General features: G+C 43.1%; 1 protein-coding gene across 1 annotated transcript in view; it reads left to right on the top strand.

Annotated features, from left to right (window-relative positions):
• The window catches only part of Zwilch (zwilch kinetochore protein), a 34115-nt gene that overhangs the window by 6243 nt on the left and 1042 nt on the right, over positions 1-26830 (top strand). Inside the window, exons 3-18 of the mRNA XM_048332777.1 lie at positions 171-266; positions 7026-7144; positions 8960-9159; positions 9832-9902; positions 10620-10775; positions 12311-12382; positions 15073-15166; positions 16347-16396; positions 17298-17397; positions 18401-18480; positions 19529-19685; positions 20060-20088; positions 21974-22110; positions 24226-24321; positions 25116-25228; positions 25752-25863. Of these exons, the coding sequence (XP_048188734.1) occupies positions 171-266; positions 7026-7144; positions 8960-9159; positions 9832-9902; positions 10620-10775; positions 12311-12382; positions 15073-15166; positions 16347-16396; positions 17298-17397; positions 18401-18480; positions 19529-19685; positions 20060-20088; positions 21974-22110; positions 24226-24321; positions 25116-25228; positions 25752-25840 (1659 nt within the window). The 3' untranslated portion in view covers positions 25841-25863. The remainder of the gene's footprint in view (positions 1-170; positions 267-7025; positions 7145-8959; positions 9160-9831; positions 9903-10619; positions 10776-12310; positions 12383-15072; positions 15167-16346; positions 16397-17297; positions 17398-18400; positions 18481-19528; positions 19686-20059; positions 20089-21973; positions 22111-24225; positions 24322-25115; positions 25229-25751; positions 25864-26830) is intronic.

Here is a 26830-nt window from a genome sequence, read left to right as displayed (position 1 = left end):
CCCTGAGTTCAGGCCCCATGACAACCAAAAAACCAACCAAACAAAAAACCATGTCTTGTTCAGATTCCCATTTCCAATTGCATACAACTGGTCTTTATACGTTTATTCTACAAATACATGTGTGTATTTATGAGTGCATATAACCTTGCTTGACATTTATTTTTTAACAGGCTGATGTCCAAGTGCAATTGATCAGCAAAGGTCAACCAAATCCTCTGAAAAACATTCTAAATGAAAATGAGCTAGTATTCATTGTGGAAAAAGTGGTAAGCAGTGCTTAGGCTTTGTAGTTGTTTGTTTGTTTGTTTGTTACTGAATCTGGGTCTTGAAATCAGGGCCTGGGTACTGTCCCTGAGTTTTTGTGCCAGCTCCACTTCCAGCTTTTTGACTGTTAATTGGAGATGAGTCTCATAGACTTCCTGCCAGATTGGCTTTAAACCATGATCCTCAGATCTCAGCCTCCTGAGTAGCTAGGATAACAGACATGAACCACTAGTGCCAGGCTAAATTTAATTTTTGATTGAGTCTTAATTTTTGATAACTATATTTGGTTCCTTGAGAATAATCTCAAATATAATTTTTTTTCTTTTTTTTTATTAATTGAACATAAATTTTTTTTACAAGGTGTTGTGCAAAGAGGGTGCAGTTACATAGTAGGGCAGTGTGTACATTTCTTGTGATATCTTACAACCTGTTTTCCATCCCTTGTCTAGGTCAGGTAGACACATATGCAATATACAATGTATCAAGCACATATACAGTGTTCACAGACTTGGTCTCTACTGTCTCTCCGTCTCCCTTTGTTAACAGTCATATATCAGGGAGATCATGCCCCTTTGTTTTCTGTGTTCTAGGCTTGTCTCGCTCAACATTATTAGTTCGAGTTCTGACCATTTCCCTGCGAATAACAATATTTCACCATTCCTAATCGCTATGTAGTATTCCATTGTGTATAAGTACCATATTTTTTGGATCCATTCGTCTGTGGAGGGGCATCTGGGTTGTTTCCATATTTTGGCTATTGTGAATTGTACTGCGATAAACATGGAAGTACAAATGTCTTTTTGATATCTTGGGTTTTGCTGTTTAGGATAGATGCCTAGGAGTGGTATGGCTGGGTCATAGGGTAGGTCTATATTGAGCTTTTTTTTGGCCAGTCCTGGGCCTTGGACTCAGGGCCTGAGCACTGTCCCTGGCTTCTTCCCGCTCAAGGCTAGCACTCTGCCACTTGAGCCACAGCGCCGCTTCTGGCCGTTTTCTGTATATGTGGTGCTGGGGAATCGAACCTAGGGCCTCGTGTATCTGAGGCAGGCACTCTTGCCACTAGGCTATATCCCCAGCCCTATATTGAGCTTTTTGAGAAACCTCCATACTGTTCTCCAAAGTGGTTGTACTAATTTGCACTCCCACCAACAATGGAGAAGGGTTCCTCTTTCCCCACAGCCCCTCCAGCATTTGTTGTTTCCTGAGTTCAGAGTATAGGCCATTCTAACTGGGGTGAGGTGGTATCTCAGGGTTGTTTTTATTTGCATTTCCTTTACTATCAGGGATGTTGAGCATTTCCTCATGTGTTTCTTTGCCATTTTTATATCTTCTCTTGTGAAGTCTCTCTTTAGCTCCTTTGCCCATTTCCTAATAGGTTTATTGGGCTTGGAGGGGCTTAGTTTTTTGAGTTCTCTGTAGATGACCGATATCAGGCCTTTGTCTGTTGCTGTGCTGGTAAATATCCTTTCCCATATGGTTGGCTGTCTTTCTATTTTGGTGGCTATGACCTTAGCTGTGCAGAAACTTTTTAATTTGTAGTAGTCCCATTTGTTTCCCCTATTTGTTGTGCCCCTGGGACTCTATTCAGGAAGTTCCTTCCTGTGCCTATAAGTTCTAGCGTCTTTCCTACTCTGTCCTTCAGTAGTTTCAAGGATTCAGGTCTGATATTGAGGTCCTTGATCCATTTTGAGTTGATCTTGGTGCATGGTGATAGGCTTGGGTCTACTTTGAGTTTTCTGCATATGGCTGCCCAGTTCTCCCAGCACCAGTAGTTGAAGAGGCTATGTTTATTCCATTGTATGTCTTTAGCTCCTTTGTCAAATATCAGTTGGCTATAAGAGTGCGGTTTTATTTCTGGGTCTTCAATTCTAATCCACTGGTCTTCCGATCTGTTTTTATACCAATACCATGCTGTTTTTGTTATGATGGCCTTGTAGTAGAGCTTGAAGTCTGGTATTGTGATACCTCCTGCACTATTTTTTTTTGCCTAGAATTGCTTTGGCTATTCTAGGTTTTATGCTGTTCCATATGAATTTATGGATTGGTTTCTCTATTTCAGTGAAGAATGTGACTGGGATTTTGATAGGTATTGCATTGAATTTGTATAACAATTTGGGCAATATGGCCTTCAAATATAAATTTTTTTAATCAGAATTCAAGTAGATACTAATTTTAGTAATGAACACATGGATTGTCTAGTAGAAATACAGTGCAACCATTCATATAGTTTTAAGTTTTGTAGTAGATTCTTTTTTTTTTTTTTTTTTTGGCCAGTCCTAGGCCGTGAACTCAGGGCTTGAGCACTGTCCCTGGCTTCTTTTTTGCTCAAGGCTAGCACTCTGCCACTTGAGCCACAGCGCCACTTCTGGCCATTTTCTGTATATATGGTGCTGAGGAATCGAACCCAGGGCCTCATGTATACAAGTCAAGCACTCTTGCCACTAGGCCATATTCCCAGCCCCAGTAGATTCATTTTTTAAATGAACCAAGTAGAATTATTACTAAATTGACTTTGTTGTTGTTGCTCAGTTCTCTGAAGTTTTTTGTTGTTGTTGTTGTTTGTTTTGTTTTGTTTTGTTTTTTTCAGTCATGGGGCTTGAACTTAAGAGTCTGGGCACTGTCCCTGAGCTTGGGCTAGTGTTCTGCCATTTTGAGCCACAGCACCACTTCCGATTTTCTGTTGGTTGATTGGAGATAAGTCTCACAGACTGGGCTGGCTTTGAACTACAAACCTCAGATCTCAGCCTTGTTAGTAGCTAGGATTACAGGCCTGAGCCATCAGCGCCCAGTTTAACATACAACCTTTTAAGACTGACTTCTCAAAAGAAATGTTTGGCACTTGTGAATTGAGCTACCATACATCTGTTTGTTTGTTTGTTTGCCAGTCCTGCAGCTTGAACTCAGGGCCTGAGCACTGTTCCTGATTTCTTTTTGCTCAAGGCTAGCACTCTACCACTTGAGCGACAGCACCACTTCTGCCTTTTTCTGTTTATGTGGTGCAGAGAAATTGAACCCAGGGTTTCATGCATGCTAGGCAAGTCTACCACTAAGCCACATTCCCAGCTCCCATATATTCTTTTTTTTTGGCCAGTCCTGGGGCTTGGACTCAGGGCCTGAGCACTGTCCCTGGCTTCTTTTTTACTCAAGGCTAGCACTCTGCCACTTGAGCCACAGCGCCACTTCTGGCCGTTTTCTGTATATGTGGTGCTGGGGAATTGAACCCAGGGCCTTATGTATAGGAGGCCAGCACTCTTGCCACTAGGCCATATCCCCAGCCCTCCCATATATTCTTGTATATAGGTTTTTATGTGAGTACATTCAGTGCTTAAATGTGGTCTTTGCCACTTAGTGGCCATCTTTGTGATTCTAAGCCAGTTATTTGACCTTTGGTGACCCTAAGTTTCTCTTTTTAAAATGGGTAATAATTGTTTCAGCAATAAGATTTTATGAAGATTAAAAGTAACTTAGCACAATGCCTAATACATAGTGATCCTCAAAAATAAGTGACCATTTGCAGTTTTTATTATTGTTACAATTAACAGTAACAATTACTGTTGCTATTTTGTATGGGCATAGATAATGAGAACCCTGTAACACCAATGAGGGACAGTAGTACTAAGAGGACTGGATGTCAGAAGTGAGAGCCATGGCTAGGCATATAATTCCAACACTTGGGGGAGGGCGGAAGCTGAGCAAGAGGATCTCAAGTTCAAAGCCAGCATGTGCTTCACAGTGAGATCTTGTCTCAAAAAGGAGGGGGGAGGGGCACGCTCCCCACCCCCCATGATCCTAAGGTGTTAAAGTGTGTGTCCCAGAAACAACTCTTCCAAAGAGGAATGAAAAAATCCATCAAAAGCTGGGAGTCTCCATGGGTTTCCCTTGGTATTTTTACCTTTAGCTCATCATTTTTTAGTTTGGATTTCTCTCTCTCTCTCTCTCTCTCTCTCTCTCTCTCTCTCTCTTTCTTGCCAGTCCTGGGGCTTGAACTCAGGATCTGGGCATTGTCCCTGAGTTGGTTTTTTTGTTTGTTTTTGTCGATGATGGGGTTTGAACTCAGGTTTTGGGCATTGTCCCTGAGTTTTTGTTTTGTTTTGTTTTGGGGGCTTGAACTTTGGTACTAGGTGCTGTACCTGAGCCCTTCAGCTCAAGTCTAGCATTCTACCTCTTTGAGCCACAGTGCCACTTCTGTTTTTCTGGTACTTAATTGGAGTTAAGAGTCTCACAGTCTTTGTTGCCTGGGTTAGCTTTGAACCATGATCCTCAGATCTCAGCCTCACACGGGGCCACGATTACAGGCATGAGCCACCAGCTCCGGCTTGAGCTTTTTTATTTTTAGCTCAAGGATACTACTCTACCACTTGAGTCACAGTGCCACTCCAGCTTTTTCTGTTTATGTGGTGCTGAGGAATCAAACCCAAGGCTTCATGCATGCTAGGCAAGCACTCTACCACTAAGCCACATTCCCATCCTGTGTAGTTTGCATTTCTAATGGTATCAAATGCTTCTTTGTGAGCTAAAGACATACAATGGAATAAACATAGCCTCTTCAACTACTGGTGCTGGGAGAACTGGGCAGCCATATGCAGAAAACTCAAAGTAGACCCAAGCCTATCACCATGCACCAAGATCAACTCAAAATGGATCAAGGACCTCAATATCAGACCTGAATCCTTGAAACTACTGAAGGTCAGAGTAGGAAAGACGCTAGAACTTATAGGCACAGGAAGGAACTTCCTGAATAGAGTCCCAGGGGCACAACAAATAGGGGAAACAAATGGGACTACTACAAATTAAAAAGTTTCTGCACAGCTAAGGTCATAGCCACCAAAATAGAAAGACAGCCAACCATATGGGAAAGGATATTTACCAGCACAGCAACAGACAAAGGCCTGATATCGGTCATCTACAGAGAACTCAAAAAACTAAGCCCCTCCAAGCCCAATAAACCTATTAGGAAATGGGCAAAGGAGCTAAAGAGAGACTTCACAAGAGAAGATATAAAAATGGCAAAGAAACACATGAGGAAATGCTCAACATCCCTGATAGTAAAGGAAATGCAAATAAAAACAACCCTGAGATACCACCTCACCCCAGTTAGAATGGCCTATACTCTGAACTCAGGAAACAACAAATGCTGGAGGGGCTGTGGGGAAAGAGGAACCCTTCTCCATTGTTGGTGGGAGTGCAAATTAGTACAACCACTTTGGAGAACAGTATGGAGGTTTCTCAAAAAGCTTAATATAGACCTACCCTATGACCCAGCCATACCACTCCTAGGCATCTATCCTAAACAGCAAACCCCAAGATATCAAAAAGACATTTGTACTTCCATGTTTATCGCGGCACAATTCACAATAGCCAAAATATGGAAACAACTCAGATGCCCCTCCACAGACGAATGGATCCAAAAAATATGGTACCTATACACAATGGAATACTACATAGCGATTAGGAATGGTGAAATATTGTTATTCGCAGGGAAATGGTCAGAACTTGAACAAATAATGTTGAGCAAGACAAGCCTAGAACACAGAAAACAAAGGGGCATGATCTCCCTGATATATGACTGTTAACAAAGGGAGACGGAGAGACAGTAGAGACCAGGTCTGTGAAACCAAAAACTGCTTGTCAAATAGTATTCCCCACAGGATTGGGGCAGCGACCCAACAGTATGTAACTAAAACCAAACAATTACTCAACATATAAAGGTCAAAAATTGACCTTTCAGGGGAATACAATAGCTCAAAAGCTATGTATGTACGTTCATATAAGACTACTGTCGACATATGGTCTATCTAATATTGACATTACATTTAAAGCCCTAGGCGAACTTTCTTGGGTGTGGCCACGTGGCTACTGTATATATTCTTTTTTTTTTTTTTTTTTGGGCCAGTCCTGGGCCTTGAACTCAGGGCCTGAGCACTGTCCCTGGCTTCTTTTTGCTCAAGGCTAGCACTCTGCCACTTGAGCCACAGCGCCACTTCTGGCCGTTTTCTGTATATGTGGTGCTGGGGAACCGAACCCAGGGCCTCATGTATACAAGGCAAGCACTCTTGCCACTAGGCCATATCCCCAGCCCTGTATATATTCTTGACACATTGTATATTGTATATATGTCTACCTGACCTAGAGAAGGGATAGAAAAACAGGGTGTAAGATATCACAAGAAATGTACACACTGCCCTACTATGTAACTGTACCCTTTTTGCACAACACCTTGTCAAAAAATTAATAAATTCAATTAAAAAAAATGCTTCATTTGTAAGTAGCAACTAACTTCAACCTCTTTGTGGGAAAGTGGAAATGCCTCTGATGGCAAGACTTATTTATTCGTACCGACTAGCCTGTGGTTTTGATTCTTGTCATAACACAATCATCTGTGCTTAGGGTTGTAAACCTGAGTATATTATGCTCCCTTTGTAGTTATTCCCTTGTGTAGTAAAGTGATGTATATGAGCTGGGTGTGGTGGCTCATGCCTGTAATTCCAATAGAGATCAGAAGGATTGTAGTTTGAGGTCAGCTGGGACAAAAAGTTAGCAAGACCCCATTTGAACCAACAAACTAGGTGTGATAGTTCATATTCTTAACCCCAGCTACACAGGAGGCATAAGTAGGCCCCAGGCAAAACATGCAAGATCCTATCTGAAAAACAACTAAAGCAAAAATAATTACTTGTATGTATGTGTGTATGTATATATGTGTACCTATATACTATTTTATGTACTCTTATCTGGTTAAGTAAATAAAAACATTTTTGAAGCCTTTAGAAAAGGAAGAAACAAGCAATATTGAAGAACCACAATCTGAAGAAACAGTTATTTCTGATTTTTCTACTGGTGAGAATGCGGGGCCCCTTGCTTTACCAGTTGGCAGAGCAAGGTAAGTTTGGTTTTTTCTTATTTGGAGGTAAGAGTGGGGTTCTGGTTTATTTGAGGCGTAAACTATGAGAACATGTTGCAAGGCTGAGTGTGGTGGAACACACCTGTAATCTCAGCTACTCTCAAGGCAAATGTATGAGGATTTTGGCCCTCGGCCCCTCCAGTAGACACGTAAGATTCTATCTGTATAGTGACTAAAGCAAAAGCGTTAGGAGTGTGGTGTAAGTAGTAGAGAGCTTGTCAAGTCCTGAGTATAATCCCTACTACTGCAGGGGGGGAAAAGAGAAGAACGAAAAAGAAACAACTATGCATCTAGCTTTCATTGCCCCTTTGCTCCCTATGTCTGCCCAGCTGTTTGAGGATGTCTATACTTGCATGCCCCATGGCTATCTTGAATATGAGCCGGAAGACTACTGAGTGGCTGCTTTCACCTCACTGTTCTCCCCCTATCTAATCCAGTTCTTCTGCAGTCTTTCTTCCTCACTGCTACCAACCGGAAATCTGCTCCTGCTTCCCCACATTCCTTAGGACTGACACCTATCAGCCTTCAACTGGCACCTGAGATCCTCTACCAGAGGAGGCACTGGAAATGGAGACAAGTATTGGAGTCAGGAGTGACCAGCACTGTAACACCATCCACAGCCATGTCCTTCTGCGAATTTTCTTGGTTTTAGTCTAGATGTTTATAGTTGTTCTATGTTGATAACTTTATCAATCTTTTCTTTCATGGCTCTTTGAATTTAAGACATAATGTGGCCTGCTTCCTTTCCCACAACTTAAACATTATACATATTATATTTATCTTTTTTTTTTCTTCTGCCAGTCCTAGGGCTTGGACTCAGGGCCTGAGCACTGTCCCTGACTTCTTTTTTCTCAAGGCTAGCACTCTGCCACTTGAGCCATAGCACCTACTTCTGGCTTTTTCTGTATATGTGGTGCTGAGGGATTGAACTCAGGTCTTCATGCATGCTAGATGAGCAGTCTACCACTAAGCCACATTCCCAGCCCCTATATTTATCATTTCTTTGCTGTCTAGTTCTCTTTGTCTTTCAGACCTGATTTCTGGGCTTACTGTTCTTCCTTTTTTTTTTTTTTTCAATGAAGTATAGGAGGTATTTTGGAGGTACTTATTAAAAATACTATTTTATTTGCCAGTCCTGGGGCTTGAACTCAGGGCCTGGGGCACTGCCCTGAGCTGCCTTTGTTCAAGGCTAGCTAGCACCCTAGCACTTGCGCCACATCACCACTTCCAGCTTTTTCTGTTTATGTGGTATTGAGGAATTGAGTGCTACCACTAAGCCACATTCCCAGCCCTAAATTACGATTTTCTAATTCAGAGCCTACAAGTTTCCTTAGCTATCCCAGTAGGGACTGGCTTGGAGCTTCTTTTAGTGTGCTTATTGGCTCCTACTTATTTCTTTACAATAAGCTAAATACTCTGCTTCCATTCTCACTGATCACCAGTACTCCCTATGTTGAGGCTCCCTGCCAGTAATTGCTCCTGTCTAGTCACACTGCCACTTTCTGGGGTGTGTGTGTGTGTGTGTGTGTCAGTCTGGGGTGTGCTGATCTGACTCTCTGTATTTATATATCTTGCCACTTCATTTCCAGATTGTTGTTCCTATGAGACTAGACCCTTTATGGTATCTCTTTTAAAGGAACATTGATATATTCTACTGGTGCTGGGGATGGAAGCCAGGGAATTACACATGCTAAATAAACTCTGTGACACTGAGCCACACCCTCAGTGCTGAAAGAAAATACTGACTTGGTCAGCAAACTGCCTTTAATTGTTCTTCTTACTCTTGTTTTCAAGGCAGTTAATTGGTCTGTATACCATGGCTCACAACCCTAACATGACCCATTTGAATATGAGTCAGCCAGTTACTGCCCTTCCACCTCTTTGGATAAGATGTGACAGTTCAGATCCCGAAGGGACCTGTTGGCTAGGAGCTGAGCTTACCACTGCAAATGACAGCATTACAGGAATTGTCTTATATGTGGTCAGTTGTAAAGGTGAGTGCTCACTTGTCTTTCTTTTGCTTTGTGTGTGTTTGTGTGATTATGGTTTGTTTGTTTATTTTGCCAGTCCTGAGTCTTGAACTTAGGCCCTGGGTACTGTCCCTGATCTCTTGTGTTCAAGGCTAGTGCTCTACCACTTGGAGCCACAGTACCACTTCTGGTTTCTGATGGTTAACTGGAGATAAGAGTCTCATGGACTTTCCTGCCAGGGCTGGCTTTGAATCATGATATTCAGATCTCAGTCTTGAGAGTAGCTAGGATTACAAGCATAAACCATTGGCACATAGCTAATTGTATTTTTTAACTTTTTTCTTTCTTTTTTTTTTTAAGGTAAGGTTTTACTATGTTGCCTAGACTGATCTCTAACTTCTGGCCTAAAGTGGGCCTCTTGCCTCAGTCCCCAAAGTAATTGTGACTTACAGGTGTACAACACTACTACACTCAACTATCTAATTATATAGGCATATGTATCTAATTATATATGCATGTATTTTGTTGCTGTTTGTTTGAGATAACAGTCTAACTATGAAGCTCAGGCTGGCCTTGTTCTCCCAATCCAGCCTCCAGAGTGTTGGGCTTACAAGTATGTACCACCACGCCAGACTCTTATAGTATAGTTTTGAATCATACCTTTATGTATTTTTTTCTTTCTTTTATGTCCTATAGCTGATAAAGTTTACTCTGTAACTCTGGAAAGTCTAAAACATTCACACAAGAAAAGACATCACTTATCTACTGTAAGTTTTTCTTTATTTTTATTTTATTTATTTATGTATGTATGTATTTGGCCAGTCCTGGGGCTTGAACTTGTCCCCGGTCTTGTTTTTACCTTGAGCAGGCTTCAAGCTGCAATCTTTCTAAGGCCTCCCTAGTACCTGAGACCACAAGCATATGCCACAGTGCAGTTTATTGATTGAATGGGTTCTTACTAACCTCAAACCACATACTGCTAGTTTCTGCTTCTGAGTAGCTGATTAGAAGTATAAGCCATCTCCAATCTATGGTTGATTGACTCCATGCATGTTGGGCCCATTGGTACAGAGGGCAACTATGTATTTAGGCTCCTTGTCTTTTGGGTAATGTTCATGATTTAAAAGAATTGTCTTGGGGCTGGGAATGTGGCCTAGTGGTAGAGTGCTTGCCTAGCAAGCATGAAGCCCTGGGATTGATTCCTCAGTACCACATAAACAGAAAAAGCAGGAAGTGGTGCTGTGGCTCAAGTGGTAGAGTGCTAGCATTGAGCAAAAGAAGCTCAGGGACCGTGCTCAGGCCCTGAGTCCAAGCTCTAGGACTGATCAAAAAAAAAAAAAGTATTTATTTTCCCATTTGAAATGCAACCTTGGAGTATGGTGTTTTGTTTGGTTTTAATCTGGGGACAACTGCAGTGATTTTTTACAATGGGCACTTACCATATGCATACATAGCTAATGGTCTCCTGGGGATATTCTTTTCAGGTAACAGCTGGGGGCTTTGCACAGTATGAGCTCTTTAAGTCCTCTGTCTTGGGTGATACCATCATCCCATCGCAAACTATGATCACTTTGGATATTTCCTGGAGTCCTGTGGATGAAATTCTTCAAGTCCCTCCACTCTCTTCAACTGCAACCCTGGTAGGAGTGGAGTTTGTTTTCTCCTTGGGTCCCTAAGATCCCTGCGTGGTGGTTTGCTTGCCTGTTGCTGGTGCTGCATGCACCAGCCCCAGCTAGAAAGGCTGTCCTGGCCTCTGGGACTCAGCAGAGAGCTGGTGGAGCTGTGCCAAGGGAGCGAGTGACAACTGCCCATTATCCAGAAGTATGGAATTTACAAATTTTCTAGCAGTTAATTATTTTGCTTTTTTTTTCTTTGTGCCAGTACCGGGGTTTGAACTCAGAGCCTGGGCAGTGTCCCTGAGATTTTTTGCTCAAGGTTGGTATTCTACCACTCGAATCACATCTCTTCTGGCTTTTTGCTGGTTAACTGGAGATCAGAGTCTGCTGGACTTTCCTGCCTGGCTGACTTTGCACTGTAATCCTGAGAGCTCAGCCTCCTGAGTAGTTAGGATTATACGTGTGAGCCAGACTTCTAGTGGTTAACTCTTTTTTTATTTTTTTTTTCTTCTGGCCAGTCCTGGAGCTTGAACTCAGGGCCTGAGCACTGTCCCTGGCTTCTTTTTGCTCAAGGCTAGCACTCTGCCACTTGAGCCACAGTGCCACTTCTGGCCTTTTCTATATATGTGGTGCTGGGGAATTGAACCCAGGGCTTCATGTATACAAGGCAGGCACTCTACCACTAGGCCATATTCCCAGTCCACTCGTGGTTAATTACTGAGTAGAAATTCAAGTGAATCATCAGAATGACTTGTTATGCATTTCCCTGGTGACATTTGACACAGGCTTGCTGTATTTTTGCGGTACTGGTTCTTGAGCACCTCATGCTTGCTAGGCAAGCACCAGGCTTTAAAAGTACTGTTTTACAATGTCTGGTCTGTAGTAAAAGGAAAATAATCAGATATTCAACATACTATGTGTTTGAATCTCTTTAGGAATCTAATAATAAAATTAGTATGCTAATCACCTCTGACCTCTGTTATGGCATTTAAAAGAGTACCTGAGAATCCTGCTTGGTGTTAACACTGGTTCCTGCCCCACAATTACATCCTTTATGCTTTTCTTTTCCTTTATTAGGTGTTTACATACATTGACATTTGCCTTTTTTCCCCCCAAAGCTGAACAGCAGAGTATGTTCCTTTGCTTTCTGGCTACAGTCCTGTGCTGTTGGTTTAGTTAGAAGTACTGTAATAAGCAGAGTCATTGGGTGTTATTTTTGATGTGTGATAATGCTTAGGTTATCATTGAATTTTGAGGTGTGCTTATGCAAACTTCTCCTCCCTTGTCCTCTAGGGAATTCCCTGGGGAGGGGCAGGAGAGCTTGTGAGGGAGCATCGTTCCATGTTCCCTATGTGGACGGAGGGTGGGTGGCTGGGATTCAGAACTGCATCAGAGTGGCTGCATCTGCTGGATTGAAGGCTAAGGTTTCTAAATCAAGTGTTGCTATCACTTTAATTCATTGGTGCTTTGTGAAATACATATTTTAATGTGAATTGTTTGAAATGCAGAGAAGGTGCAATTAGGAGTGAAAACTGACAAGGCTTCGGGTACTTTTCCAGAATATCAAAGTGGAATCGGGAGAACTCAGAGGTTGTTTGAACCATCTTCACAGAGAACTAAAATTTCTCCTTGTGAGTACCCTTTGGGAATTCCTACCTTTCATTTTCATGAAAATGATTGCTAATATAACTTTTGCTTCATTCAAAATTTGTTTCCAATGTAATGTGTTCATAAAATACTCTTGAGAACTGGGGCAGTTCCATTTCACTCATGTGACCATTGTCCTTCCAATTAAAGGGAGAAATCTTTCCCCTCTTTTTTTTTTGCCAGTCCTAGGCCTTGGACTCAGGGCCTGAGCACTGTCCCTGGCTTCTTTTTGCTCAAGGCTAGCACTCTGCCACTTGAGCCACAGCGCCACTTCTGGCCATTTTCTGTATATGTGGTGCTGGGGAATTGAACCCAGGGCCTCACGTATACGAGGCAAGCACTCTTGCCACTAGGCCATATCCCCAGCCCTCTTTCCCCTCTTAAACTGGAGTGTGTGATTTTTACTTCTAAAATGGATCCCCTCTTCCCAGCTGGCTCAGCTGCCCGTTTATTTCAAATGCATATGTAGTCTGTTATTGACAGCTGGGATTTTGATGGAAGATTAATGTACATGTTTTCCCAGAAGCTTTATGTTTCTGTCATTTAGCTGTAACATAACTCAAGAAGGATACATTTTTCATATCCTTTTACCACAGTAGAAATTCCAAGCCTGGCAGGTAGGTGCAGTCCCTGCCCTGCTGACTTCTCTTTCTTCTTTTGGCAGCTCTGTTGAGATACAAAGTTATCCCATAAAATTTACTCATTTTTAGTGTGATGTGCAGTCAGTTTTTTAAATATTCACCCAAGTTGTACAACCATCACTATAATTAGGTTTAGGTAGTTAGTGCTGTATAACTTTTTATTGCCCATTAGCATTCTGTAGTATGGCTATATACCACATTTTGTTTACCCATACATCAACTGGTGGACATTGTTGTCTCCAGTTTGGGGCTATTGCCATGCTGTAGTGAACATGTTTCATATATGTGAATGATGTTTTCACATCTCTTGAATGGAGTTTCTGGGTCATATAGTAACTATGTTTAACTTCCTTTTTGTGGTGCTGTGGAATGAACCCAGGTGGGGGTTTCACTATGTTACCCAGGCTCTTCTTTTTTCCTCCAGTGGTATGGGGACTTCCTGCTCTCCACATGGCTTTTTTTTGCTCAATGCTGGCACTCTGCCACTTGAGCCATAGCTCCTCTTCTGGCTTTTTGCTAGTTAATTGGAGATAAAAGTCTCAGATTTGCCTGCCTGGGCTGGCTTTGAACTGCCAACCTCTTATCTCAACCACTGGAGTACCTAGAATTATAGGCATGACTCACCAGTGCTGGGCAGAAGCTAAACATCTTTTTATGGTCTTAAGATGTTTTGAGAATTCTGTAAACTGCTTCTCCCCTGTGGCTGAAATCATCGCACCTTCTTACCTTACTCCATGCTCCTTCCTTTCTCTGCAGTCTATGCCTCACATTGTTCTCCTGCCCTATTTCAGCCTGCCTCTGCTGGTTGTTTTTCTGGTATTTTGCAGTACTGGGATTGGAACTGGGAGCTTCTTGTAAGGCAGGCACTCTACGACCATAGTCCTTTTTCTTTTTGTTATTTTTAGGACAGGGTCTTGCATTTATGTGTGGGTCACTCTGAACCATGATCTTCCTGTTCTGGGATGCTAGCGTATGACCATCAGCTTTCTTTATTGACTGACATTGTCCGGGCTGCCCTCTAAGAATGTTCCTTCTGATCCGAGCCTCCTGAGTAACTAAGATTATAAGCTTGAGCCACTGCACCCAACTTCACAACCTTTTCTCAATTTTGCTTAGATGTCATACTAAGTACATACATGTTTATGCTATTTTTATATGAATTTTCATTTAGTTCCACATTGGTCTTATTCTGGTTATTTTGGCATCTTTTCGGTCAAGCCCAGTACCATTAGTGTTAATGTTGACCCTTGTAGTTCTCATGTACTCAGATTATTGGATATGTATCTTGGTGCCATCCATTACTTACTGTGAGGCCTGAGCAAGTTGCTCAACCTCTCAGCTGCAGTAAAATGAGGGTAACAGTAATATCTGCCTCAGTGTTTTGTTGGAATTTACTAGCATCCTACATATAAAGCACTTCAGCGATGCCTGTGTGTGACAGTCACTCAAGAAATGTCAGCCAGTGGGAATGTGGCCTAGTGGTAGAGTGCTTGCCTAGCATGTGTGAAGCCCTGGGTTCAATTCTTTGGTACCACATAAACAGGAAAAGCAGGAAGTGGTGCTGTGGCTCCAGTGGCAGAGTGCTAGCCTTGAGCAAAAAGGAAGCTCAAGGACAGTGCACAGGCTCTGAGTTCAAGCCCCAGGACTGGCAAAAAAAAGAAAAAGAAAAAGAAATGTCAGCCAGGTTCTGGTGGCTCATGCCTATAATCCTAGCTTCTCGGGAGACTGAGATCTGAGGATGGAGGTTCAAAGCCAGCCCAGGCAGGGAAATCTTTTATCTCCAATGAACCACCAGGAAACCGGAAGTGGTGCTGTGGCTCAAAGTGATAGAGCACTAGCCTTGAGCAAAAGAGCTCAGGAACAGCACTCAGGTCCTGAGTTCAAGCCTACGCACGCGTGCACACACATACACACACACACACACACACACACACACACAGAGTCAGTTCAATTAAGATTATTTTGAATGTATCCTTATTGACTAAGCTATGTTGTCTGCTAATAAGCGTCTCATTCTTTTCGATCCCTCATAGGTTCTGGCAGAAGGTGTGAGAAACGGTGTGACGGAATGGCTTGAGCCTCTGGAAACCAAGTCTGCTGTTGAACTTGTGCAGGAACTTCTGGATGGTGATTGCTTTCCCAGCTCACTCTTAGCTGGTGTTGGTTTTTCTCTTTCTTTTTTTCCCCCCCTGATTCTGGGGCTTGAACTTTGGACCTAGATACTGTCCCTAAGATCTTTCTAGCACTCTACTCCTTGAGCCACAGTGCCACTTGGGCTTTCTCTGTGATTACTCGGAGATAAGAGTCTCATGGACTATTCTGCCAAGCCTGGCTTTGAACTGCAATCCTCAGATCTCAGCCTCCTGAGTAGCTAGAATTAGCCACTGGCACCGACATATTTTTCTTAATTGGCAATTTATACTTGCTGTAATTAAATATAAGTTGTCACTTTAAGCTTGGTATACTTTTTAGGTGGGATTATATTAACGGTGTGGTCTGAGCCAGGTGCTGGTGGCTCATGCCTGTAAGAGGCTAAGTTCTAAAGATCATATAGTTCAAAGCCAGCCACAGCAGGAAAGTCTGTGAGACTCTTATTTCCAATAGACCTGGTAGTGTGGCTCAAGCAGTAGAGCTTTAGCCTTGAGCAAAAAGAAGCTCAGGGACAGTGCCCAGGCTCAGAGTTCAATCCCCAAGACAGGCCATAAAAAGGTTGTGTTCTGACAGTTGGAGTGACAGCTTTGTGCTAAAGTAATAACTGGTAGGGATCTAAGTAATTTTATTTTTTCCTGAGGCTTGAACTCAGGGCCTGGACACTGTTCCTGGCTTTTTTTTCCCTCAAGGCTAGCACTCTACCACTTTCAGCCACAGCTCCACTTCCCATTTTCTGGTGGCTCATTGGAGATAAGAATCTCATGAACTTTCCTGCCAGGGCTGGCTTTGAACCATGGTGCTCAGATCTCAGCCTCCTGAGTAGCTAGGATTATAGACATGAGCCCCCAGCACCCAGCTGGATCTAAGTAATTCTAAAAATCAGTAAGATTCAGTTTGAAATGTATATAACACAACTCTGTGTGAGAGTGTTGGGTGGCTGTAGGGGGAAGCCGACACTGGGTCAGTTTTCCTGCTGTTTCCATCCCCATACCCTGCCGGCTGGGGTCTGCCATTGCTTCCACTGCAGAATTTGCTGATTCACTGAAACCCCCCAATCACACTCCCACTCTTTACTACTTGCAAATAGGATTGGGATGGAAATAATTTGGAAAGTGGAAATCTGAAGTCAAGCTAATAAGCTTTTGGTACTTTCTAGACTTAAATAAACTGGATGGATTTGGTGATTCTGCAAAAAAGGACACAGAGGTAAGCGATGTGATGTGTTACTGGAATGGCTCTTGCAGGCTGGGCACACAGTGACCTCCCGTGTTGTATTCTCTCAGATGGGTCTGATCACTCCTGTGTGTTAGTAATTGCTGCGTTGCAGAGAAGAGAAAAAGGTGTGTTAATATGCCAAAAGGGAGGCTGGGACTATGGCCTAGCGCAGAGTGCTTCTCTTGTATACATGAAGCCCTGGGTTCGATTCCTCAGCACCACATATATAGTAAAAGCCAGAAGTTGGTGCTGTGGCTCAAGTGGTAGAGTGCTAGCCTTGAGCAAGAAGAAGCCAAGGACAGTGCTCAGGCCCTGAGTTCAAGTCCCAAGACTGGCAAAAAAAAAAAAAAAGTCCTCACAGACTTCTGCTAAGGCTGGCTTCAAACCTCGATCTTCAGATCTGAGCCTCCTAAGGAGCTGGGATTATAAGCATGACCCACCAGCACCTGGCTACCGGTTTGTTGGTTTGTTTGTTTTTAAGAGTATGGTTTTTCAGGGCTGGGAATATGGCCTAGTGGCAAGAGTGCTTGCCTCTTATACATGAAGCCCTGGGTTCAATTCCCCAGCACTACATATATAGAAAACGGCCAGAAGTGGCGCTGTGGCTCAAGTGGCAGAGTGCTAGCCTTGAGCAAAAAGAAGCCAGGGACAGTGCTCAGGCCCTGAGTCCAAGGCCCAGGACTGGCAAAAAAACATCAAAACAAAGAGTATGGTTTTTCACAGTGTGTTCACGTGTATCTTACTGATGAATGAAAAGCTATAGAAACAATTCTTTGTCTGTGTTCCTGAATCCACAATTTTCTCGAAGCAGAATTTAAAGTGTTAACAACTAGAGCCCCTTCACCTTAAAAACAAGTAGGCTGAAGATTCTCTGAATTTGCTTCTTTTGCAGACAGTGAAGCACGACATAGCTGCTGTTGATCGGTCTGTGCTTATCACAGTGCGGGGTGATCTGGATTTTGCTGAACAACTTTGGTGCAAAATGAGCAGCAGTAGGTACCATGGATATTAGGCATTTTCTCTGCTTCAGTCTAGGAAGTATTTTGTTCTTGTAGTCTTACGTGGGGGTAGTGGATCCTGTTCTATTCATTGTTGTAGTGGGCTGGCATATTCTACTCAAGAGCTGTACAAGCAATTTGTAAGTCTATAGTGTTCTCTTGCCTTTAAGAGCATAAGTTTTGGGCTGGGAATATGGCCTAGTGGCAAGAGTGCTTGCCTCGTATACATGAAGCCCTGGGTTCGATTCCCCAGCACCACATATATAGGAAAAGGCTCAAGTGGCAGAGTGCTAGACTTGAGCAAAAAGAAGCCAGGGACAGTGCTCAGGCTCTGAGTTTAAGCCCCAGGAATGGCAAAAAAAAAAAAAAAAAAAAAAAAGAAGCCAGGGACAGTGCTCAGACCCTGAGTCCAATCTCCAGGACTGGCAAAAAAAAAAAAAAAAAGAGCATAAGTCTTAATTGGTTTTATTCCATGTTTATATATACCAGCACATATAGCTTAATAAAATTATAGTCAGAAGCTGGATGCTGGTGGCTCACACTTGTCATCCTAGCTACTCAGGAGGTAAGGGTCTGAGAGCTAAGGATCACGGTTCAAAGCCAGCTGTGCCAGGAAAGTCCATGAAACTCTGATCTACAAGAATCACCAGAAAAAATCAGAAGTGGTGCTGGAGCTCAGAGTGGTAGAATGTTAGCCTTGAGTGAAAAAGCTTAGAAACAGCACCCAGACAGAGTTCAAGCCCCAGGACCAACCAGGAAAAAACAAACAAACAAGATATCCCTTAATATTTTATTAAATGTGATCTTTGGCAATCTCGAGTTTTATATCTTTCCTTACAAATGCGTTAAATGTATATATTTTGTTGCCTTTTAAAAAATCTTTCTACCATTTTCCATCCATGCAGTATAGATTTCCGTCTATCCTTAAGGTGAATGGTAGGTATTGTTTGATCTGTAGAAACATGAAAATAATGCTAGGCCTGCTATGTTTTTCCAGGTGTGGTTTCATACCAAGACCTGGTGAAGTGTTTCACACTGATCATCCAGAGTCTGCAGCGTGGGGACATACAGCCCTGGGTAGGTTGTATAGGGTGAGAGGACTGTTTCTATGGCATAGCCTGCTGCGTACTCAGCCCCTGGCACAGACGGCCTGAGCTTCTTCCAGCCCTGCTGTTTTCTAGCTTTGTAAACTTGGGCAGTTTCCTTTACTTCCCTGTACCCTAATGTCATCATCTGTAACTTCTTTATACTATGGTTTGGGGATCAACTAATTGAATTTGCATAAACTACCTCCTCTGGCCCATAGTTAAGTGCTCAGGATATATAAGTTACTAATGTTACCATTATCAACTGTTCTGTGAATGAAATTTCTGACCTATCACTGCTGCGAATAAAAGCTGGGAGGGATCCTCTTTCTTTTTTTGTTTTGTTTTTGGTTGGCTGTAGGACTTGGGCACTGTCTCTGAGCTTTTTTTTGCTCAAGGCTAGTTCTCTACCACTTTGAGCCACAGCTCTCCTTCCCAGTTTTAGGTGGATAATTGGAGATAAGAGTCTCATGGACTTTTCCTACCTGGGATATCTTCCAGCCTCGATTCTTAAATCTCAATCTCCTGAGTAGCTAGGATTATAGGGTGACCCACCGGGGCCTGGATGGGATACCCGGATGAGATAAGAGTCTCATGGAAGCAGGGTGCCAGTGGCTCACACCTGTAATTCTCGCTGCTCTGAGAGTCATGGTTGGAAGCTACCCCAGGCAGAAAAGTCCATGAGGCTTTTATCTCCAATTAAGCACCAAAGAAGCCAGAAGTAGAGTAACGGTTCAAGTGGTAGAGCACTAGGCTTGAGGACAAAAGCTCAGGGACAGTGCCTAGGCCCTGAGTTCAAGCCCCAGGACTGTCAAAAAACAAACAGCTCAGAGACAGTACCCAAGGCCTGAGTTCAAGCCCCAGGACCAGTATTTAAAAACAAAACAAAACAAAACAATAAAAGTTTCATTCAGAGTACTTATTCATTCAGGCACTAAGAATGCAAGTGTGTCATTTTTAAGTTGTAACTAATGCAGCTGGGTGTCTCCTGGGGGATTTATTTCTGTTTACTCTCATGGCCTCACTTGCTCTGTGTCTAGCTCCACAGCGGGAGCAACAGCTGGCTGAGCAGGCTCATCCACCAGTCTTACCACGGAGCCATGGACACAGTCTCTCTCACAGGGACTACTCCACTTCAGATGCTTTTGGAAATTGGCCTGGACAAACTGAAAAAAGATTACATCAGTTTTTTCATAGGTAATATGCGAGCAAATTCAGTCTTTTGTGAGGACCTCCTTACTTTTTTTTTTTTTTTTTTTTGGCCAGTCCTGGGCCTTGGACTCAGGGCCTGAGCACTGTCCCTGGCTTCTTCCCGCTCAAGGCTAGCACTCTGCCACGTGAGCCACAGCGCCGCTTCTGGCCGTTTTTCTGTATATGTGGTGCTGGGGAATTGAACCTAGGGCCTCGGGTATACCGAGGCAGGCACTCTTGCCACTAGGCTATATCCCCAGCCCAGGACCTCCTTACTTGATCATCATTTTGATATATGAGCTCTGAAAGTTTTTCTTAAGACTGACTCTTCCATGGAAAATTCCTAAAGCTCATTTGCGTACATGTGTTTTTCTTCCTAGGTCAGGAACTTGCCTCTTTGAATCATTTGGTGAGTTTACTTTTTTTCTAAAATTGATTTTTCTTCTATCCAATCTTTTTATCTCATTTGTACTAGTCCTGGGGCTTGAACTCAGGCCTGGGTGCTGTCCCTGAGCTTTTTTTGTTCCAGGCTAGTGCTCCACCACTTGAGCCACACCTCCACTTCCAGGGTTTTGGTGGTTAATTGGAAAGTTTCATAGACCTTATTTGGGGTGCCTTTGAACTGCGATCCTCAGATTTCACCCTCCTGAGTAGCTAGGATTACATGTGTGAGCCACCAGCACTTGGCTATCAAGCCATTTTGTGCCGTTATTAGCACCTTTATAATGTAGCAGCGTCTGTCTGGGATCCTAGGAAACATCAGTGAGACAAATGATGCACTTAATTATTATTATGAATTACTGTGACAGATGAAATAAATAGTTCATTCAATGTCATTTCTCATTCTCTGTAAATTCGTCATGCTGATAGGTAGCTGTGTCCTGCTCACACTAATGTACTATTCAAGTCTTAATTCGAGTGCCGAGGGAGAGCCCTTAACCTTACAAAACAGTGTTATCGCACATTCTCTGGACCCATTTGTCGTACACTTGAAGGATTGTTTCCAATGAATGTATGGTGTTCTTTAATGTACTGACTCAGGACCAATCTCAGGTCCCCAGGCCTGCTCTCAGCCATTACCTTATGGCCCGTGATCTCACCTCAGCGTGGAAGCTCGTGCCCAAGGAAAAAGCACAGAGCATCTCTAATGCTCCACTGCCTTCGGAGGGGCTCGCCTGCTGGGCCCATTCCACAGACCAGCTGGGAACCCTTTCTGATTGACTTGCTGACTTGGTTATGCCAGTAAAATCCCATGGCAATAAATTACAGGTTCCGGACTCACTCTAGGAGAAGGGATTGTAAAGGTTTGTACTCCAGGAGACCAGTCAGTCAGTGGTAGCCATTATCAAATTTAGCCTCTCATTTTTACTGCACCACATTCTCAGCCTCTATCTTATTTTTAAGGCATCAAGTCAGTAAGTCTATAGAGATTGAGAACTGTCTGGGGATTTGTTATTTACTCCATCTGGAGAGAAAATGGAGGGTATGTTGGCTACTCCTATGGGTCCTCCTGATGCCTTTATCACAGGATATGTATATTTATTTGCTTAGAACATTCTCACTGAAAATTTTACATCTAGGTGAGTTTAACTTTATTCTTTTTAAATTCTTTTTTTTAATTAGTGGCACTGGGGTTTGAACTCAGGGTCTTGGACTTGCTAGACAAGGGCTGTACTTCTAACCTATGTATAGTTTAGTTTAAAAAAATAGTAGCTGCAGGGCTAGGAATATGGCCTAGTGGCAAGAGTGCTTGCCTCGTATACCTGAAGCCCTGGGTTCGATTCCTCAGCACCACATATACAGAAAACAGCCAGAAGTGGCACTGTGGCTCAAGTGGTAGAGTGCTAGCCTTGAGCAAAAAGAAGCCAGGGACAGTGCTCAGGCCCTGAGTCCAAGGCTCAGGACTGGCAAAAAAAAATAGTAGCTGCTTTTGTTCTGTCCCCCCAGTGTTGTATACTCAACTTAAGCATACTGCTATAGTCATACTCTATACTCTTTCCAAAGTTCCTGCTTATCTTTTTTGTTTTGCTTTTTTTTTTTTTTGCTAGTCCTAGGCTCGAACTCAAAGCCTGAGCACTGTCCCTGAGCTTCTTTTCCCAAGGCTAGCACTCTGCCACTTGAGCCACAGCGCCACTTCCAGTTTTTTCTGTTCGTATGGTACTGAGGAATCGAACCCAGGGCTACATGCATGCTAGGCAAGCACTTCACCACTAGACCACATTCCCAGCCCCCTCCCCTACCTCCCACCCCCACTTATCCTTTAACTCCCTGTTTTGTTCTACTTTTCATTCCAGGAATACTTCATTTCCCCATCAGTGGATACAGAAGAACAAATTCACCGTGTGCAGAAACTCCACCACATTTTAGAAACCCTAGTTAGTTGCATGCGGTTCATTGAATCTCAACATGAGCTGCTCTTTTCTTTAACCCAGTAAGTATTTCTCTCTTGTTTACTCACATGGAAATACATTGTCCTCTCAGAAATTGAAGCCAAAATATGTGCAGTTTTGATTGCCAGTTAGGCTAGTGCACCCTATCTTAATAGTGTAGGCTTGGGTCAATGTCATAGGAAAGCAAGGCTTTGGATTTACTTTGCCTTTGCTTCTATCACTTCCCAACTTCCTCTAGAAGTTTCCTCTCCATCTTGTTTCCTCATCTGTGAAATGGATCTAATAAGCTTGTGTATTGGTTGAAGGATTAAGTATGAGGTACCTGACACTAAATAGGTAGTTAATAAATAGTAGTTAATAATAAATAAAAATAAATAGGTAGTTAATAAATACTGTTTTTTTCTCTTCTTCATATCCTTGTAAATATGGGTCAGATTGATTGCTGCCAGCCATCTATATGATAACAAAAATCAAGGGAAAGCTCGGCACTGGCTATAATCCTAGCTACTCAGGGGGCCACAATCTGAGGATCATGGTTCAAAGCTAGCCCAGGCAGGAGCGTTCATGAGACTCTTATCTCCAATTAACCATCATCGAAAGTGGTGCTGTGGCTCAAAGTGGTAGAGCTCTAGCCTTGAGCAAAAGACCTCAGGGACAGCACTCAGGGCCTGAGTTCAAACTCTACCACTGACCAAAATCTAACAGTTTTTTTCCATTTCACATCAGAAATATAGGACTGAGGATGTAGATAAATGGTGAGGCATTTGCCTAGTATGTGGGAGGCCCAGGGTTCAGTCCCTAGCACTGCAAAAAAGAAAAAAAAAAAAAAGCACCATCAATGAGTTAACTGTGTGTGTGTGTGATTGTGATTGTGATTATGTGATATGAACTGAGGATATGGGCTCTGTCCCTAAGCTGTTTTGCTCAGGGCTAACACTTTACCACTTTGAACCACAGCTCCACCTCCAGTTTTCTGGTGGCTAATTGGAGATAAGAGTCTCGGACTGGGATTATGGCCTAGTGGCAAGAGCATTTACCTCGTATACATGAAGCCCTGGGTTCAATTCCCCAGCACCACATATACAGAAAATGGCCAGAAGTGGCGCTGTGGCTCAAGTGGCAGAGTTCTAGACTTGAGCAAAAAGAAGCCAGGGACAGTGCTCAGGCCCTGAGTCCAAACCCCAGGACTGGCCAAAAAATAAAAGTCTCATGGGCTTTCCTGACTGGGTTGGCTTTAAACCATGATCCTCAGATCTCAGCCTCCTGAGTTGCTAGGGCATACAGGCATGAGCTACCAACGCTGGGCAATGAGTTAACATTTAATTCCCTAGATTCTGAAAACCTTAGAAGCTATCTCTTTTTGCTCAAGGCTACAGCGCCACTTCTGGCTGTTTTCTATATACCTGGTGCTGGGGAATCGAACCCAGGGCTTCATGTATACGAGGCCAGCACTCTACCACTAGGCCATATTCCCAGCCCCAGAAGTTACCTCTTTTTTAACTCATCTAGTTTTTCTTTTTTTTTTTTTTCTTTTTTTGGCCAGTCCTGGGCCTTGGACTCAGGGCCTGAGCACTGTCCCTGGCTTCTTCTCGCTCAAGGCTAGCACTCTACCACCTGAGCCACAGCGCCCCTTCTGGCCGTTTTCCATATATGTGGTGCTGGGGAATCGAACCGAGAGCTTCATATGTAGGAGGCAAGGGCTCTTGCCACTAGGCCATATTCCCAGCCCCTCCCCCCCCCATCTAGTTTTTCTTTTGCTAGTTTCTCTTTCCCTTAAGCCTTTGCTTGTGCTTAACTTTATTATTTTTTTTATTTTTTTGCATATGTTAGGAGTTGAACCCAAGGCCTATGCATGCTAAGCAAGCCCTCTACTAGAGAGCTACATTAGATGTGTGTGTGTGTGTGTGTGTGTGTGTGTGTGGTGTGTGTGTGTATGTATGAAATATTTCTACTGTTATTGTTCGAAAAGTGAGTGAGAGAACCCTAGGTTTTGTTTGAGAAGTGCTTTGTTTTTTGCTTTTGTGGCTCTGAAATCACTTCTTGTTGATATTGTACTTAGTGGTACTCAATACAGTTTTTCCTTAGGAGCTTTCGAAATCCTTCATCAGCTTCCCCTCGCCCCCCAAGAAGCTTGTTTATTTATTTATTTACTTTAGATCCTGCATAAGATATTACAAACAAAATCCTCTGGATGAGCAACACATTTTTCAGCTGCCAGTCAGACCAGCTGCTGTAAAAAATTTATACCAAAGGTAAGCAGTATAATTGTTATATCTGAAGTCCAGCCATGATTCTTGGCAGTCTGGGCGTCAGTGCTCATGGCAAGGGCCCTGTCAAGTCTGAATTGTTTGACCACAGTCTTGTGGCTCTCCCCTTCCTCTAGACCTTGAGTCTTCTCACTTAGACTCTTGAGCTTCTACTCTAGTCTTTCCTTTGTCTCTCCATTTGTGCCTGTCATGAATAGAAGGGGAAATGACAGTCTGGGAGAAAAGTAATGAGTATTAAGACAACAAAGCCCAGGGGATGGCTGTGAGAGTGAAAGAAGAATTTACAGATTGGTAGGGGGACCTAAGGTGATAGACGCTGAGGTTTCATTCATGACACTCCTCCACTTGAGCAACAGCACCACTTCCGGCTTTTTGCTAGTTAATAAGATTCTCATAGACATTCCTGTCCTGGCTAGCTTTGAACTGCTGTCCTCGGGTCTCAGCATCCTGAGTAGCAAGGATCACAGGCCTGAGCCATTGGCACCTGGCTTCATCTATGGCTTTCTTGAACCTGTTTTTGTTTCTGTTTTGGTGGTACTGGGAATTGAACTCAGGCCTTGCACTGTCTAGGCAAGTGTTGTACCCCTTGAGCCATACCTCCAGGCCTGCACCTGTTTTTTCCCTTAGTTTCTGAGATATAGCATTCTGCTCTAATTTTATTTCTACCTCACTGACTCGTCTCCAAGACTTCAGTAAACCAATACAGGAGGAAGAAAGGAAATAAGTGTTTGTTGTGCTATTGTTGTTTTAATTTTTTCTTTTCCTCTTTCTTTCCGTAGTGAGAAGCCCCAGAAATGGAGAGTGGAAATAAGTAGTGGTCAAAAGAAGATTAAAACAGTTTGGCAACTGAGTGACAGCTCACCTGTAGACCATCTGAGTTTTCACAAACCTGGTTTGTAATCTGTTTAGATGAGTCATTCCAGTAGTAAACTTAATTTTACTCAGAGGGGTAAATAGTACACCTTTTGCATCCAATTTTAAGTCAGTTTCCCTGCACTCAGATACGAAGCGTACTTATTAAAGAGGTGTATGCCTTTTGTGCCAGTGTAATGCTTAGAAACACTTCAAGTTATTATCTTCAGCGGAGGAATTTTTATTGGATGTGGGCAAGCAGTAGGAGCATGGGTGTAAAAAGCAGGTTGGAAAATGGACATGTAGCTCTTAGGTAAAAAAAAAAATCACTTTCCAAGGTGTCTAAGGGAGTCATCCTCTAGAGTAAAAGGGTTGACATCAAAAGCAGAGAGCTCTGGGGAGAAGCAGGTCTGCTGCAGTTGGAGGAACTGTGATTAGTTACTGGGTTAGAAGGCGGTGCCCCGTACGATGCTGCCCCCAGTGGTGCTCAGCGGTAGTGCTGGTGGCAGAAATGTGGAAAGCAAGGGATTAGACCCTTCTGACCTAGCTCTTTCTGGTTGCAGATTTTTCTGAACTAACGCTCAATGGAAGCCTGGAAGAAAGGACCCCCTTCACTACCATGGTTACCTGTAGCCAGGTGCATTTCAAGTGAACCGTGCTCAAGGCTCCCCTATCCAGTATATCTGTTTTCTCCAAATACATGGTCACGTGTTAAATTCCTTACGGTTCAGCTATTTCAAGGTCATTACTGTCGACTTAACTGGGTACCAGTGGTTTGTGCCTGTAATACTAGCTTCTCAGTAAGGCTGAGATCTGTGAATTGTGGTTTGAAGCCAGCACAAGGCAGAAAAAAATCTATGAGACTCTTACCTCACAATCTTTTCTGTCCACTTTTTTTGCCCAGGTTGGCTTTGAACCATGATCCTATGATCTCAACCTCCTGAATAACTAGGATTACTAGATTTGAGCCACTGGTACCTGGCTATAAAGTTTTCTTAAAAACAGTTTTACCTTGGCTCAACTGTAGGACTAAGCCCCAGACATAAATGACCTCTTTTAAATCTTTAAATTTGAGATAGTATTAGCAAAAGAACTAATGGGATTACAGGCTTGAGCCACCAGCACCTGGCTGCTCTAGTTAGTTTTGAGATAGGATCTCACTTTTTGTCCCCTCTGGCCTGGACCACGACCCTATTTATACTTTCTGCTGTGGCTGGGGTGTCAGGTGTACACTGCCAGGCCTACCTTTTACTGTTCAAGTAGGGTCTCAGACTTTTTTCTAGGCTGGCATAGAACTTTATTTATTTATTTTATTTTTTGGCCAGTCCTGGGCCTTGGACTCAGTCAGGCATGAACACTGTCCCTGGCTTCTTTTTGCTCAAGGCTAGCACTCTGCCACTTGAGCCACAACGCCACTTCTGGCCATTTTCTATATATATGGTGCTGGGGAATTGAACCCAGGGCTTCATGTATAAGAGGCAAGCACTCTTGACCCTAGGCCATACTCCCAGCCTGGCATAGAACTTTAATTCTTCCAGTCTCAGCTGCGATGCTAGGCATGGGTCACTGTGTCCAGCTGTTCGGATGGGGCTTTCAATCTCAGCTTCCAAGGACAAGTATCTAGGATTATAGGTACCAACCA

Source organism: Perognathus longimembris, chromosome 23 (genome assembly GCF_023159225.1).
Source record: "Perognathus longimembris pacificus isolate PPM17 chromosome 23, ASM2315922v1, whole genome shotgun sequence".
In the NCBI taxonomy this organism is placed as follows: Eukaryota; Metazoa; Chordata; class Mammalia; order Rodentia; family Heteromyidae; genus Perognathus; species Perognathus longimembris.
Note: the sequence above shows the minus strand (reverse complement) of the source record. Positions and strands in the feature narration are given on the sequence as shown.